The sequence below is a fragment of the Lycorma delicatula genome, chromosome 4 (genome assembly GCF_047948215.1).
Source record: "Lycorma delicatula isolate Av1 chromosome 4, ASM4794821v1, whole genome shotgun sequence".
NCBI lineage: Eukaryota > Metazoa > Arthropoda > Insecta > Hemiptera > Fulgoridae > Lycorma > Lycorma delicatula.
The window spans coordinates 70,675,664-70,690,409 of NC_134458.1; the positions used below are offsets into that span (position 1 = coordinate 70,675,664).

Below are 14,746 nucleotides of genomic sequence, written 5' to 3' on the forward strand. Positions count from 1 at the left end.
TTAGACTGCCAGTAAATAAATAACGGCTCGCAATTTAATTATACTTTTTTCGTCCAAATTTTATAACCGATGGCAAGATCGTTAATTTTTTTTAAATTTAAAATATATTAAACTCTATTAAACGTTTTGACATAAATTATTTATTTAAATAATGTTACATATGCGGTCAGTTATTTACACCGCCGATCCGGATGGTTTCTGTGGGTTTTTTATAAATTTTTATAAAATACTTCTTTTTAAAAGACTCGATAATTTTTTTAAATAATTCACGGTCGACTCGCGTTGAGGGAAATCCAATAAATAATCCGCCGGACACGACCGCTAAAATTATTTAAAAACGAAATAAAATTTTCGTTTTAAAAGCTTTTTATTTAAAGCTAAGAAAATATGAATAAATGTAATTTTTGCAACCTTTAATTTTGTCATACCTGCTTGTTAGGGTAAGCCTTTAACTAAAAGTAAATTTTTATTTAATCCACAGACTTTTAACAAACAAGAATCGGCCGATAAAAATATTAAACCGATAAAATAAAATACATATCGTAGTTAAAAAAATTTTATTTTATATTTAGAATATCCGAACGTTTTGAATAAGTAATAAAACCAACCGTCACTCCTAATATATTACTTATAAAACAACTTAATTAGATATAATTAATATTAATATAATTAAATATTTTAATTAAAAGTGCAAAACAAAGTCTAGCACAAGAGAAAACAAGTAAAACGTAGAAAAATAAATGAAATTTTAAATTAAAACAAAACAAGATTTATTATGATGTCCATAAAAAAATAAACATTTTATGATTAAATGAATTTTGAAATTAAAATTAAACAAGAATGATCAGGAGTAGAGAATTAAATATTTCACGGAGAAATTTATATAAAAGATTAAATAAATAAATGAATTAAAAACTCAAGTGTAAATAATTCAGAGTTCCTTAAAACTTATTAAAATAGTAAATAATAGTCAAAAGTAAATTGAAATTTTATAGAACACATAAATATGTAGGAATGTATTAACATACAACTACTAGTAGTGGCAATACCAGTCTTCTTATTCTGAAGGTCATATCCGACCGTAAAAGCAGTAAATATTATTCCCATAAAAAATTTATCGCAAAATACAATTTTATTATGCCCGTGAGGGATCATTTGAAATTTATTAGAAGGAAGGAATATCCCCCCCCGTAAATATTTTAAGCTAAAATGCAGAATATACTTCAATCATGATTACGATTAACCTCTTTATCGTATAAAACCATTGTTTTTATATGCTGAGCGTACAGTGCAGCGATAAAAATATAAATGTAAATGGACTCGTTCGAATCGGTATACTTGTATCGATCAAATATCCTGGGGCCAAGGAAGGACCACAGTTTTTTTCCTCGCGTTTAAAAATATAACATTTAAAAAAAACCAATTCGAATGTTCCTATATTTAAATTCTTGTTATTTAAGGGGAACTAGGGAGCTAGAAATCTTCTATGGTGTAGGGGATCTGGATCTCTTATACGACGTATGGTTTTTAATTTTTTTTTCTGAAGATGGAATACGTTTTGAGAATGAATAATTCAAATCCTCCAATATTTCTGTTCTTTTTAATACGTGGGAGGGTTTAAAAACCCTTGAAAAGCGTTAACCGCTTGGACACTGATATATTTATTAATTTTTCTTAAAGGTAAACGTATTTAGGAATACAAAAGTTCGAATACTGCGACATATATTGCGACACTTTTTATTAATTTACGGGGAATAAAGTTCTGTGAGCGAACATGAATCGTTTGGACACCGTTATATTTTTCAGTTTTTTTCTGAAGGTAGTACAAAAAAAATATTTCATTTATCGTAATATTTTTATTTTTCCGATGCGATTCGAAGGGTCGAAGGAAATGTGGATATTTGACATTTTTTCATCGTCTCCGATGATAAGCTGCCGGATTGGAAGAATGGAATTCCACAGCTCAGCGCATACTATGAAAGAGGGTTTTTTTAAAATCAGAATTACTTTCGTCTGTATATTAACGATTAATATGAAAGGATACCGAAAGGAGTGGCATTATGATGTCGTACGGAAAGATGATGTAATCGATATCAGCAGATAATACTAGAGAAGAAATAATTTTTTTTTAAATCTGCAGGCATCTCTCATATTTTTTCTTTAATTCTATATATAAAATCCGACGAATAAAAAAAAAATACTGTGTATTTTTATAATAAAAAAGAAGTACATTAACAAGAAGGGGTATCTGTGAGAATAAATTTGGGAAATCGATGAAAAGACCAGATTCGTATACATCCTTGTGGTTTGGGAATAAGTAAGTTTTACACGATGAAGGATTTTTTAAATAGTTTCAATAGTTACAGTATATCGTATCAGTAGTATAATACAGAGCTGCTAAAAGGTGTACTAGGTCTGTATGCACCTATGTTACTCGAAATGAATTTTACATCTGGCATTTAAATAAGCATGTTAATTATAATTATTAACGTAATGTTGTGCATTTTTTATTAAGTTATTATTAATTGTAATTTAAATAATCGTAATTTTTTAATGAACTATTTCTTAGTATTTTCTGAGATGATGATTTTATTTTAAACGATCGATTATACATTCATAAACGGCAATATCAAGCCCCTACAGAGATAAACAAATTTATTGAAATAAATTTATAACACGTTTAACAACCGTTTTAGTGAAAAAAATTATTTCTTAATTCTAAAAACCGATTTAAAAACAGCCGCTGTTAAACTCCTGACCGGCATCAATATGGGAGAAAAATTAATAAAACTGCCTTTTCCGGACACTGTTTCGACGAGTTAATAAATTTACTCCAAATAATAAACAATACGAACAAATTTATTAATTCAAAGTAATAAACAACATTGTATACCGCAAAATTATTGAGAAAATATATTATTTTCAAGCTTAGCATCTTAAGAACCAATTACACCTACATAATTATAGTTGAAACCTGTTCAGACTATAAAATTAAAAATCTGCTATTAGACGCGACATAAATTCATGAAATTTTATACACGCCGTAAAATTGTCTGAACGTTAATTACCTAAAACAAAATGGATTAGTACGACGAAATTAAAACGTAAATCTTTACAAACCTAACGCAATCGATCGAGAAAGTTCTGCTAATCTGGTAGTTGAGTGTAAACTTCACTGAATTGTTTTCGTTGCGGACAGTAGTTTAACGTCTTGTAACATTAATTACTTAACTCAGAACACTACTGAAGACATTATCCTCCCGAAACATTTCTAAAAGTACTTACACCGGTGTATAAAATATAAAACTGTTACATTTAACGTTCAAAGTAGTTCATAAAAGACAGATTTTATAGCGTCTAAAACTGAAACGACGCGGCACTGTTTGACACAGGCATGTTTGCCTGCGTTGGTATCTTTGTGAATGCACCATTATCGCATGTTGTGATCCTTTCTTTCTTTTCCTGTTTTGCCTCCGGGAATTACCGTTCAGGTATTATTTCAGAGGATAAATGAGGATGATATGTAAGAGTGTAAATGTACTGTAGTCTTGTACAGTATCAGTTCGATCATTCCTAACATGTGAGGTTAATTGAAACCCAACCGCCAAAGAACACCGGTATCCACGATCTAGTATTCAAATCCGTATTAACGTAAACAAGTCCGGCAATTTTTTATAAGGGGATTTGTATTTTCTACATATCTCCCTATCGCTCTCCTTTACAACCCTTTCCCCCCGGATCTCCATCAAGCCGGGTATTCCTGAAATTTTGGTGACCCCCAACATTTTTTCTGAAATTTTCCGACCTCATATTTGGACAGATACATTTTGAGACCCACCAAAACATTTGGACCCCCCCAAAAAGGGAGAAGTGGGTGTCGTTGGAAGCGGGTATGAGAGCTGAACCCAAATCCGGTTTTGGTTTTGAATTTGAAGGTATCAGTGATAAGTTAGGGAATTTCAAAAAGGGCCCCCCAAATCATTGTCAAGTGGGTAATCAAATTACTCGGACTTGAGTGTAGACAAGACATTGTGTAGTTAAGACATTAGTGGTGGCTGAAATCTTTTAAATCTCACTGGAATAGCACAGAATTAAAAAAGGAAAAAACTAGAGCTGAAGCCCAAACGAAAAGAAAAGGAGGCCGTAGTGGCTAAAGATGGACGAGGCGTAACAGCGAGAGAAACGGTGGTGGCTGGGAGTTAAAGGCGACCACAGCTCAAAGTTGTGTGTGCTGCAAAACCCACGACATCAAATCATGAAAGTGTTGGCGATTTAGGACATTTGACTGAGGAGATGGATGTTGAGAAGAGGGCTGAGAAGGGGCAGAAACGCTCGAGACAGATATCATCTGAGGAGGAGGAACTTCCCCCAGACGCACTCGTGATATTTAGCTCTCAACTGGGAACCTGTATTACTGCATTGCAACAGAACTTGGGGAAAGATGTGGAACGATATATCCTCAGCCCATCTCACCAGAGCCTCACCGTTCGCATCACAATCCTTATATTTCCATTGCTCGTGGTGGCTATTAAAATCACCCAAGCAGATCGCAGGATGAGGTTGTATTTGGATTACTGACGTTGGCCATGATACAGCTGGCGGTTTGTAGATATTGGGCACTGTTATACTTCCGATTTTAACTACAACATTATGAATTTCATTGTCCATGGAGGTGGAGATGAGAGTGGCGTTTTCTATATCGCATCTAACGTAAGTAGCGACGCCATACGCATCATGGTATGTGGCACCAAGTAATTCATATCCAGGTATTTTACCTCTTCTCCGCAATTGTTCCTCAGTGTTACAATGTGTTTCTTGGATTGCAACCAGATCAATATTGTTGTTCTTCAGTAGTTTCGATAAATACTGGCTCTTAGAATAACTTATGCTTCCCATATTTACGTGGCAAATTCGTACCGAAGGTCCAAGATTTCTTGTTGGCAAGTCCTGAAAAGGACTATTGGGTATATCTAGCGACATGGCCTGCTGTTTATAATACTGTAGGCTTGTGTCTACGTGGTCAGGAGAACCTATCTTCTTGATTTGTCTGACTGCCAGTATCTGCTAGCTCATTTAGCGTAACCCAGGGTGCACCACGTGGAGGCGAACTAGCTTTACACCCCACAAATATTTATTTATATTCAATTAAAATCTAATTATAGTGAAATCGGATGCGGGTCATCAAACCTTCCTACTTAATTTCTTTCCTACACATTGAGGAAGTAAAAGTTAATTTTAAAGGTTAAAAAAATTATCTTTAAATCTTTAGTTACTTAAAATAAATTTAGAGAAGTTTATTTCGTATTAATTTACGGAAAAGTAAGCAGGGAATAAAAAATTGTTTTAAATTAAAATTTTTATAAATCTTCTTCTAAATTAATATTAAAAGTTCACTTCTAATTAATTGGGGCATATAACGAAACCCACCGGGTTGGTCTAGTGGTAAACGCGTCTTCCCAAATCAGCTGATTTGGAAGTCGAGAGTTCCAGCGTTCAAGTCCTAGTAAAGCCAGCTATTTTTACACGGACTTGAATACTAGATCGTAGATACCGGTGTTCTTTGGTGGTTGGGTTTCAATTAACCACACATCTCAGGTATGGTCGAACTGAGAATGTACAAGACTACACTTCATTCACACTCATACATATCATCCTCTGAAATATTATGTAAACGGTAGTTATCAGAAGCTAAACAGGAAAAAGAAAGAAGGGGTATATAACGAAAAAGTCCCGTTGTTTTTCGTAACTTGTATATTTCCAGCGAAATAAAATTTTTACCATAACGTTAATGTCTGTCCGTATACTTAAACCTATAACTGGATTTCTGAAATATCTTTTGAAGGAGTATTATTATTTTTGTTTTCATTTTATTGAGCTCATAAAAACTAACTTTTGGAATCGGTTCTAGATGTAATCAGAAACCTCTCATTCAATTTATTTAAGTAGAGGATTATTGTAAATCCATTCCAGAGGAATTTTTTTTCAATTCCATTATAGAATTTTTGTTGGCCTTATTATCGCTGTTCTCCGTCGCGGACTGTTAGCGTCTCTGCCTTTATCCAGAATTCTGGGTTCGAGTACCAGTTTACGACTCGAACCCAGAACGTGTGAACGAGTACTACTTTTTCACACACGCTACAAAAAATCATTTATTATTAGCATCATTTCGGTAGTTATAGGGTGTCAGCAAGAATAAACAGAATATAGAAAAGTCAATTACTGTTGGACTTTCTCTTTTTCAAGTGAATAATTATAGATATTCAACATCTGTATTCATTGTTCCGAGGGAACAAATTCTAGATATTTAATTGTGTTAAAAACAAATAATAATAATAATAGAATAAAACCTTGTATACGTTCGCTAAGACCTCATTAAAACACGTTTGAATTGATCTAAATAAAACTTGCTAAACTCTTTTATCTTGCCCTAATTAAATTCAGAACTGTAAAAAGCTTTTTTTTTAGTTTCTTTGGCTCACGCTCATAATAAAATTGTTTATTTGTTAATTTTATTTTAATCCCGTTCTTTATGTCATATTTATTTTTTAAATTAAATGTTTGAATGGTGTAATTAAACTCCTTGCGATATAATAACCAAGCCTTCATGACCTAACTAGTTTACGAGGTGAAGAAATAAATTAAACTTTGCAGTTCTGATTTTTTAGTCAAAAAACTCTACAAGATTGAAAACTCAACCGGTTTTAACCGTGTGTAAATATAAACTATTTCAGTCATTGAATTAAAAGAGATAATTTGCATCGTTCGGATTCGACATAAATTTGTAGTTTTAATTCTTTTAGTTATTTTTTATAAAAATCCGTTATGAAGAAACAGAGATTTCTGCGAACACACTTAGAGTTAACGAAAAAAAATAGTAAACTGGAAATAATTTTAATAAAATGTTATATGTATAAATGTATAACGGCTTCGGTTGTCATCAATCTTCCGACATCTTATCCCAATTCGGACGTAGATTACGCTTATTATTAATAAATGGTTTTATTAATTATTAATGAATTAAGAAGAAATGCTGAAATAGCGATCGTGCAAGAGTACTAACTTTTTCACTCGTTAGCTTGTTCTAATTGCATTAAAAAAATATGTTTAATGAATATCTACACGTAACGTTATGAAATTATTTTGATTCACGTAAAAGATTTGCAGCGTATTTAAGTGAAATACAAGGTAATCCTTGATTATATAAGGATGATATTCTCATTTTAAAGCTAAACTTAAAAATGTTCAATGTTATTATGTTTTAGGTAATTATTTACAAAATAAATAATTTTATTATTTACGTTAATACTTATGGCCTGGTAAGAACGAAATCGCCCCTGAAATGCGCAAAATAACCGAAGGCGAGAAATAATTTTTATGAAAGATTAAAAATAGGCAGTCGATAAACGGTTTCGTATGAACTCCAACATTCCTTTTACTACTCTTTATCCTGTTGCTCATCCACATTCCAGGGGCATTTTAGTTCGTAACAGGCTATATTGCATTTTGAAACCTTTAGTTATAAGTCGACTTTTTTTTACTTGTGAAGAGAAAGTATAGGGGTTAACGGTTTGTAGCGGAGTGAACATGAGCGATAAACAGATGGAGAAGTTATTTTGGAATGTTATATTTATTGTTGGAAGTATATCTATTTGCATATATATATATATATATATATATATATATATATGTAATATTCTATATTATTATATTATATATTACATATTTTATGTATTTATGTATGTATTACGTTTATTATTTAATTATACCATTAAGTTTTTTATAAAATATTTTTTCCGTAATATTATGTTATTTTAATTTAATCTTTTTTTTGTACAGAAACATCACCGTCGTAGCACAACTGAATACACAGGACATGATGAAGAAATGAACGATATACAGATAAGACTTCATTTCACAAGATCGGGAGGTAACATTTGCGGCGGTGATGAACGCGATCGAGAACGTGATGGAAACGGCGGCGGCGGTCCGTTGGCCGCCGACTATCAGCAATCTGTTGGAGGAGGAGGAGGAGGAGGTGGTCCGCAAGGGTGTGGAGGTAAACACCATCGAGCACCGCTAGCCGCCTACAGTTCGGCTTCACTAGTCTCAATCGGCAAACCTAATTCGACGACTTCCTCCAATATGACGGCTTCGGTTGTCGTCAATCTTCCGACATCGTATCCCAATTCGGACGTAGATTACGCTTCCCCAGCAACCCCTTCATCGCCCGTCGTATCATCATCCAATCAACAACCTGAAGTTCGAATATCATTTTTATAATGATGCGATTTTACTCTTTTTTTTTGCCATATTTAAAAAAAAAAAATCTACTCTATACTATTAAAAGTGACAGATTGGATATTTTTAATACTTTTTTTTATAATTTAATCCTAATACCTTAAATATTATTAGACGATTTACCAATTTTTAAATTATAATTATTCTTATACTATAGATATAAATTGTATTTTTAAGAGACTTTAAAAAAAATTAAAATAGTTTTTAAAAAACAAACATGTGTTCTACATTCCATAGTGACTGATGAGAGTAGAAAGTGAACGATTGTTATGAACTGTATTATTATAAGTAATTATATACTAAAATGGTGTTACAATATTCATCTAAATTAACCATTAATTCCACCGAGGAAGCATCGAGTCGTCAAGTCAATTTTCTTTGAAAAAAAAGAAAACAACCGTAAATTAACAGTAATTCCTGCTGTAGCCTAATGAAAAATGACAAGCATAATGATAATGACAAGCATTTATCATCTCGAAATTTAGATGTTATACATAAGTTATGTGTTAGAAAAAGAAAAAATTTTTTTTTTCATCGAACTAAAGATATTTATCGATTCCTGTTATTCTTTATAATATACAATGAAATTATAATGAATTCATATCTTCCAGTAGGCTATGTTTCACTAATAGAATATATAAAGGCGATGTTATTACAACACCTGTTTGTTATACCTTTGAATACAAAAGTTCTGTTTTAATCACATAAGAATAGGACTGATTTTAACTGTGTTAAAAACAAAGTGAACCAAAAATAATTTATTATTCGATAATCTATCGCAATTATGTAATATTATAAAACATTATACTTGTGTAAATAGTGGACTCGCTTAAAAAAAGAAACTTCAATTATACAATTATATCTAGATTAAAGAAATACAATATAAAACAGAGAAATAGCATTAAAAATGTTAAAAAAGATCGTATACAGTATAGATACACCGAAACCCTTTTGTAAAGTAACCGGATCCTTGTGACTGAAATTAATACGTATATTCGAAAAGTATACAGAAACTAGTAGAAACAAAGTCGACTAGCCGGCTGTAGTTAAAACACGGTGCTAGCTAGTAATATGCCGCCCGTACTGTAAACACAATTTGTGTTCTAGGCGAGTTTAGAGCGTACCGTGGGGTTATATCAGGGTCCTCGCAACGTTCTGGTTCTATTAGAGTAAGTTTGACACGTGTGATACGGTTGGAGTTACTCCGTAATAAAAGAAAAATATCTCTGGTATAGAATAGTGTTAATTTATTGTTTTAATAAGACGATGCGGATGTCATTTAGGTCTTGGACCTATTGCTTACTCGGTTTAAAATGAAACGTAAAATTATAAATCCGGTAAAGTAAAATATATTTTTGCAAATTAGATTTGAAATAATATATTAAGTATTAAATTATTAACGATTTAAAATTCTATTAAAACCGTATTTTTGGTACAGCAGCTGGGAAATAGCAAATAACTAGTGTGATGTAACCATAACGTGTAGGCTAAGTTGCTTCATTTGACACCAAAAATCAACGTTTTAAAAAATGTATTTTTTCCAAAAATTTAATATTAGCAAAATGTATTTTAAGAAAAAAAAGGGTTTTTAAGATGAAACATTTTCGTCGTCGTGAATCAAGAAATGCGCGCATTATTTATGTGCATGTCAAGTATAACTACGATTTCTGTTCGAAAACAATAACGGAATGAAATTACTGTTACTTTGAAACCGAATGCCCAGGGGGCGTAAAGATAGTGAAGAGTAAATTTTCATGCGATAAAAATAATGGTATTCACCCGTATTCCTTTCTAAATACTTTCTTTCTCACAGGACTACTAAAAACATCTCATAGGCTACTTCGTTCTTGCCGGAATAAAAAAAAAAATAGGTACACGGTCGTATTTCAACGGCATTCCAAAAACCCAAAAGAAATGTGATTACACGAGAATTAATTGCAACATTTTCAATGCGTCGGACCCAGTATGATAACGATAGGGGTAATATCCCACGTAAAAAAAAATTTTAATTTGAAAAATATCGATGCCGGATTAGAGGAACTCATGACATATGGGTCCTCTTCGATTTTATTTTTCAGCGCGTTAACAGGATAACTCATACAAACTATGCTTTTTGTTAAAGCGAGGCTCGTTCCACAACCGAATAAAACATCATTCATCTATTTATTCGTGCCCTGTACAAAAAAAAAAAAATCAGTTATATAGCAGATATATCCTCCTCTTGTTGTCCTTTTCTAAACAGAATTTTAGGAAAAATTTTAATTTAATTTTTTAGATCGCAAATTTCCAGAAGAATTTTATCCACTTAATGATTGATTTGTCCTTGTCGAAGGTTTTACTGTATACGTATCCAAATTAAACATTTTTTTAAGTAATATATTTATTTTTTATAGAGACATAATTTAGCCTGTGTGTTGAGAAAATATTTTCAGTATAAGATTTTTAATTTAATCGTATATTTGCTTATATGGGCAAATAAATATATTATTAACGTTTTCAATTCACAGGTTTTTGATTCTATAACAAACAAATTATATAAGTAAATTAATGTATACTTAAAAGGAAATCAATATTTTTCTCTTTTTTTCCAAAAATTTAATCTAGGAATTGTAAAAAAAAATATTACAAATAACTCATACATTCTTTTATACGCTACATGAACAAGAACTCTGTACTTTAGCAATCCAGTAACATAACTAGATCCAACTGTAGCACTAGTACTGTTTAATATCATTAAAAAAAAGTGTACTTTTTTTTAATGCTATTTACGTGTAATAATAATAATAATAATGATATTAGTAATAACTTATGATTATTTAATACTTTACGTCTAATATAATACATATTTGTATAAACAGAGTATTTCTAGAGTGTGGTCCATGCTTTGAGATGTACCGTGAAGTTGATAGTGAGAAAATATCGAACGTGCATGTAATTCCCGATTACTGCTGAAGAACAGATTCGCGAATTAAAGTAAAAGACATGATGTTTCGTCAAAATTACGAAACATTCGGAATTTGTTTTTAATAATAAAAATAATAAATAAATCTTTGCTAATATAATTAATTATTATTAAATCATTTAAATGCATTATTATAACTTATCCATCGGTAAGTTACTTAAATAATAATAATAATAATTAAACACAAAATAGTAGTAGTGACAATAATAATAATAATAATATCTTAACGGCGGGTAACCGATTCTCAGTTATCGGAATTTCATAGTAATACATTATGAGAATTAAAAGTAAAATATTTTACGCAGCAAAATAAACTAAATATTTATTTTTACTTAGTTTATTATACGTTATCGTAAAACTGCAGTTGTAATAGTCTAGACTTCAGCCGTCGAGAGTTCCAGCGTTCAAGTCCTAGTAAAGTCAGTTATTTTTACACGGATTTGAATACTAGATCGTGGGTACCGGTGTTCTTTGGTGGTCGGGTTTCAATTAACCACACATCTCAGGAACAGTCGAACTGATACTATACAAGACTGCACTTCGTTTACACATAAATATCATCCTCTGAAGTATTATCTGAACGGTAATTACCGGAGGATAAACAGGAAAAAGAAAGAGACTTCAGCCGTCACTCTTCCTTCGTTGACAGTGAATAAAGTTCCTTGTAATAACTGTCTGAATGCAGAATTGAACGCCTGCCTTTCGAATAAAAAATGAGCGTTCAAGGCTATTACATCGCCTAAACAAAGTACATTTAAAACACTTATCACTCAGGCCATCTTCTCGTCGATTTTATGTAATCTTAAAAAGATTATTTTTTAAAATTTTTATTATTAAAACTTATAACTTTGGATATCATTCAGAATTTTACGAGTGGTTTTCATGGATTCTTTTTTTTTCATATTGACCTTGATCTCTCAAATTACCGACTACACTTTCTGAAACTCTGTTTAATTTTTTTTTCTTTTAATAATAGAGCAATTTATCATTACAATAATAACTAGTTGTACATATGTACATAAATTCAGAATTATTTTGTAATTAGAAATTTATTAACACTGTTTTAAATCATTTATTTGTTCTGTTTTCAATTTAAAAAAAATAATAATATTTTTCACTCCTTATTTAGATATTATTTAATTATAAGGTAACATATTTTTCTTATAACATATTTATTTTTTAATTATATATATAAATATATATATATATATATATATATATATATATGTTACTTATAGACAAATAAATTATTTATATATTTATTGAATAAATACTCCAAAATAAATGTAAATTCTTTGCGCGGATGTATGTGTGCGAGTACGTACGTATGTATGTATGTGTGTGTGTGTGTGTATGTGTGTACAAGTCTATTTATCTGTTTTTAATGAAACTGCCACTGTTGTGGAGCAATATTAATAAAACAACTCCAAATTAATCTTTTGTTTTAACGTAAGGAATCGACATAACGTAAAAATGATGCTTTATATTTATCGTGCGTTTCAATGGATACTACTGATAAAATTTAAGAACAAAAGAATAAAAAAATATGTATATAAAATTATTTTTTATTTAATTAAAAATGTTGCCTGTTTTTTTTTTTCAGTTTCTGTTTACGAAAGATTTATAAACTAATTGTTTCGACTTACAGTCAATCTTCAAGGTTTTGACTTAACTTATATAAATAAACTTGCACCTAAACATATATCGAAACGTTTTACTATTTTTAACGAACAAACATAAACGTATCTTCTTTTATCTTCACGCGTTTTTATTATGTGTAATTTTCTAAGTACATTAATATTCATCTAGAAGCTATAAAGACTCGGAAAGTCGTAGGATTATAAGTAGCTCATCGCACCAAACTTTAGTACGAGGACGAAAACGAAATAAAAATTTAACCTCTTATTGAAAGCTCTAACAAAGCTCTTCTGATATCACCTTTAAATAAAACTTGGTGCCCTCCCTTAACTTCAGGACCTTACCGATCAATCTTTATTTATCGGCTGATACTAATCCGATAAAAAAGTGTATCGATTACATTTCCTATACATAACCTTTGCTATATCATGTACCTACGTTGTTGCTACACGATTGTTTTGCGTTTGATCTTGGAGTATGTTCTGACCGGGGTTTTAATACGGTTATGAAATACCGAGTCAAAAGATTACAGGGATTTGAGAACAATATCCAAACCTCCGATAGGGATTACCAAACGTAATAAAAAATTTACCTACGATTTGTTAAAAATTTTAAGAATGGAGTATATGATAACTTCATTTTCTTTTTGTTGACGGTATAAAGAGACGTTAAAATTAATAAAAATAGTTATTCTACGGTAAGAATTTATGTTATTTCGTTCTATTTAACGCATAAAACTTTAGTAAATAAGCTCATAAAAACAACCAAGTACTAAAGCGCAAAAGAAAAAGAGGACAAACTAAGTTGAACTTTGTTCGGTATGAGTTTTCTAATAATTTATCTCTCTTTCTTTTACGTGAACGTATTTTATAAACATACAAACACTTTTATTACTGTTTTTTGTGAACATATTTTCTAAATAAACTCACAAATAAAATTATTCGAACATAATACCGCACGTTTACAAAATTATCTTCAAGAATAAGATAGATCTGACTTCTAGTACCGTAAAATAATACGTAAGAAACAGCGTTCCTCTGAGACTATTGTTCGAACCAGTTTTAATGCGCCACTAACACAGCGGTTAACAGAAATTTTGTATAACGATAATAATATTAGTCTTATTTTGACACCTCAAAATTAGTTAGCAACATTAAATAATACTCCCGAAAGTCACGTAAAACATTATCAACTTTCCACGACTACAATATATGAATCCTTAGATATTTATTCATTTAAAAGTGGGATATCGGTTAATTAGTGCGGCTGTGGTGTCGGAGAATAACTTTTTTCAAGTACGAACCAAGTAATTTAAAAGATAAAGAATTTAAAATTACTTCTTTTGAGTTATCTGAAAAAATTTGTTTTATACACTTCTCGAGTTTAAAATCTGTAAAATACGTAATTTGTTGATTTGACTTGATCCGTTTTCGACCGTTGAAAGACTTACGGAGGTCTCGTAATTTGTAACTAAATAAATAAATCTTTATTCTGATCGGTACATAAAAATACGTTACATACGGATTACATAATCCGTAGATCACGATATAAGTTAAATTATAAATGTAAAAACAAATTATAAGACAAAGAATAGATGTGTTTAAAGTCCATAATTATGTAAATACAAACACATGAAATAATGTTAAGGCAAATAAATTAAATATAAACAAAAAACTACTACAAAATAATTCACAATTCAGAAACTGCAAATGAAAATTATTTCAATAATCCATAAAACATTATTAGATTATAAACATTTAAAATAAGCGTGTGTTAAAATGTTTTCCAAATATTAATTTGAGAATAATTTTATTCACAAACTACGGGTACATATCATTAATTTTATAC

The 14,746-nt window shown here is 30.6% G+C and overlaps 1 protein-coding gene across 3 annotated transcripts in view; it reads left to right on the top strand.

The window, feature by feature from the left end:
* Shal (Potassium voltage-gated channel protein Shal) overlaps nucleotides 1-12,372 on the top strand; it is a 303,578-nt gene extending 291,206 nt beyond the window's left edge. Inside the window, exon 6 of one of the 3 annotated variants that reach the window (XR_012756114.1) lies at nucleotides 7,837-7,890. Coding sequence is in view for 1 of the 3 variants with exons in the window: in XM_075363303.1 (XP_075219418.1) it covers nucleotides 7,837-8,280 (444 nt within the window). In the remaining 2 variants the exon portion in view is untranslated. Of the gene's footprint in view, nucleotides 1-7,836 lie in introns of all 3 variants that reach the window. The other 2 variants (XM_075363303.1, XM_075363305.1) reach the window with 2 other exon arrangements.
* The last annotated feature ends 2,374 nt before the right edge of the window (nucleotides 12,373-14,746 follow it).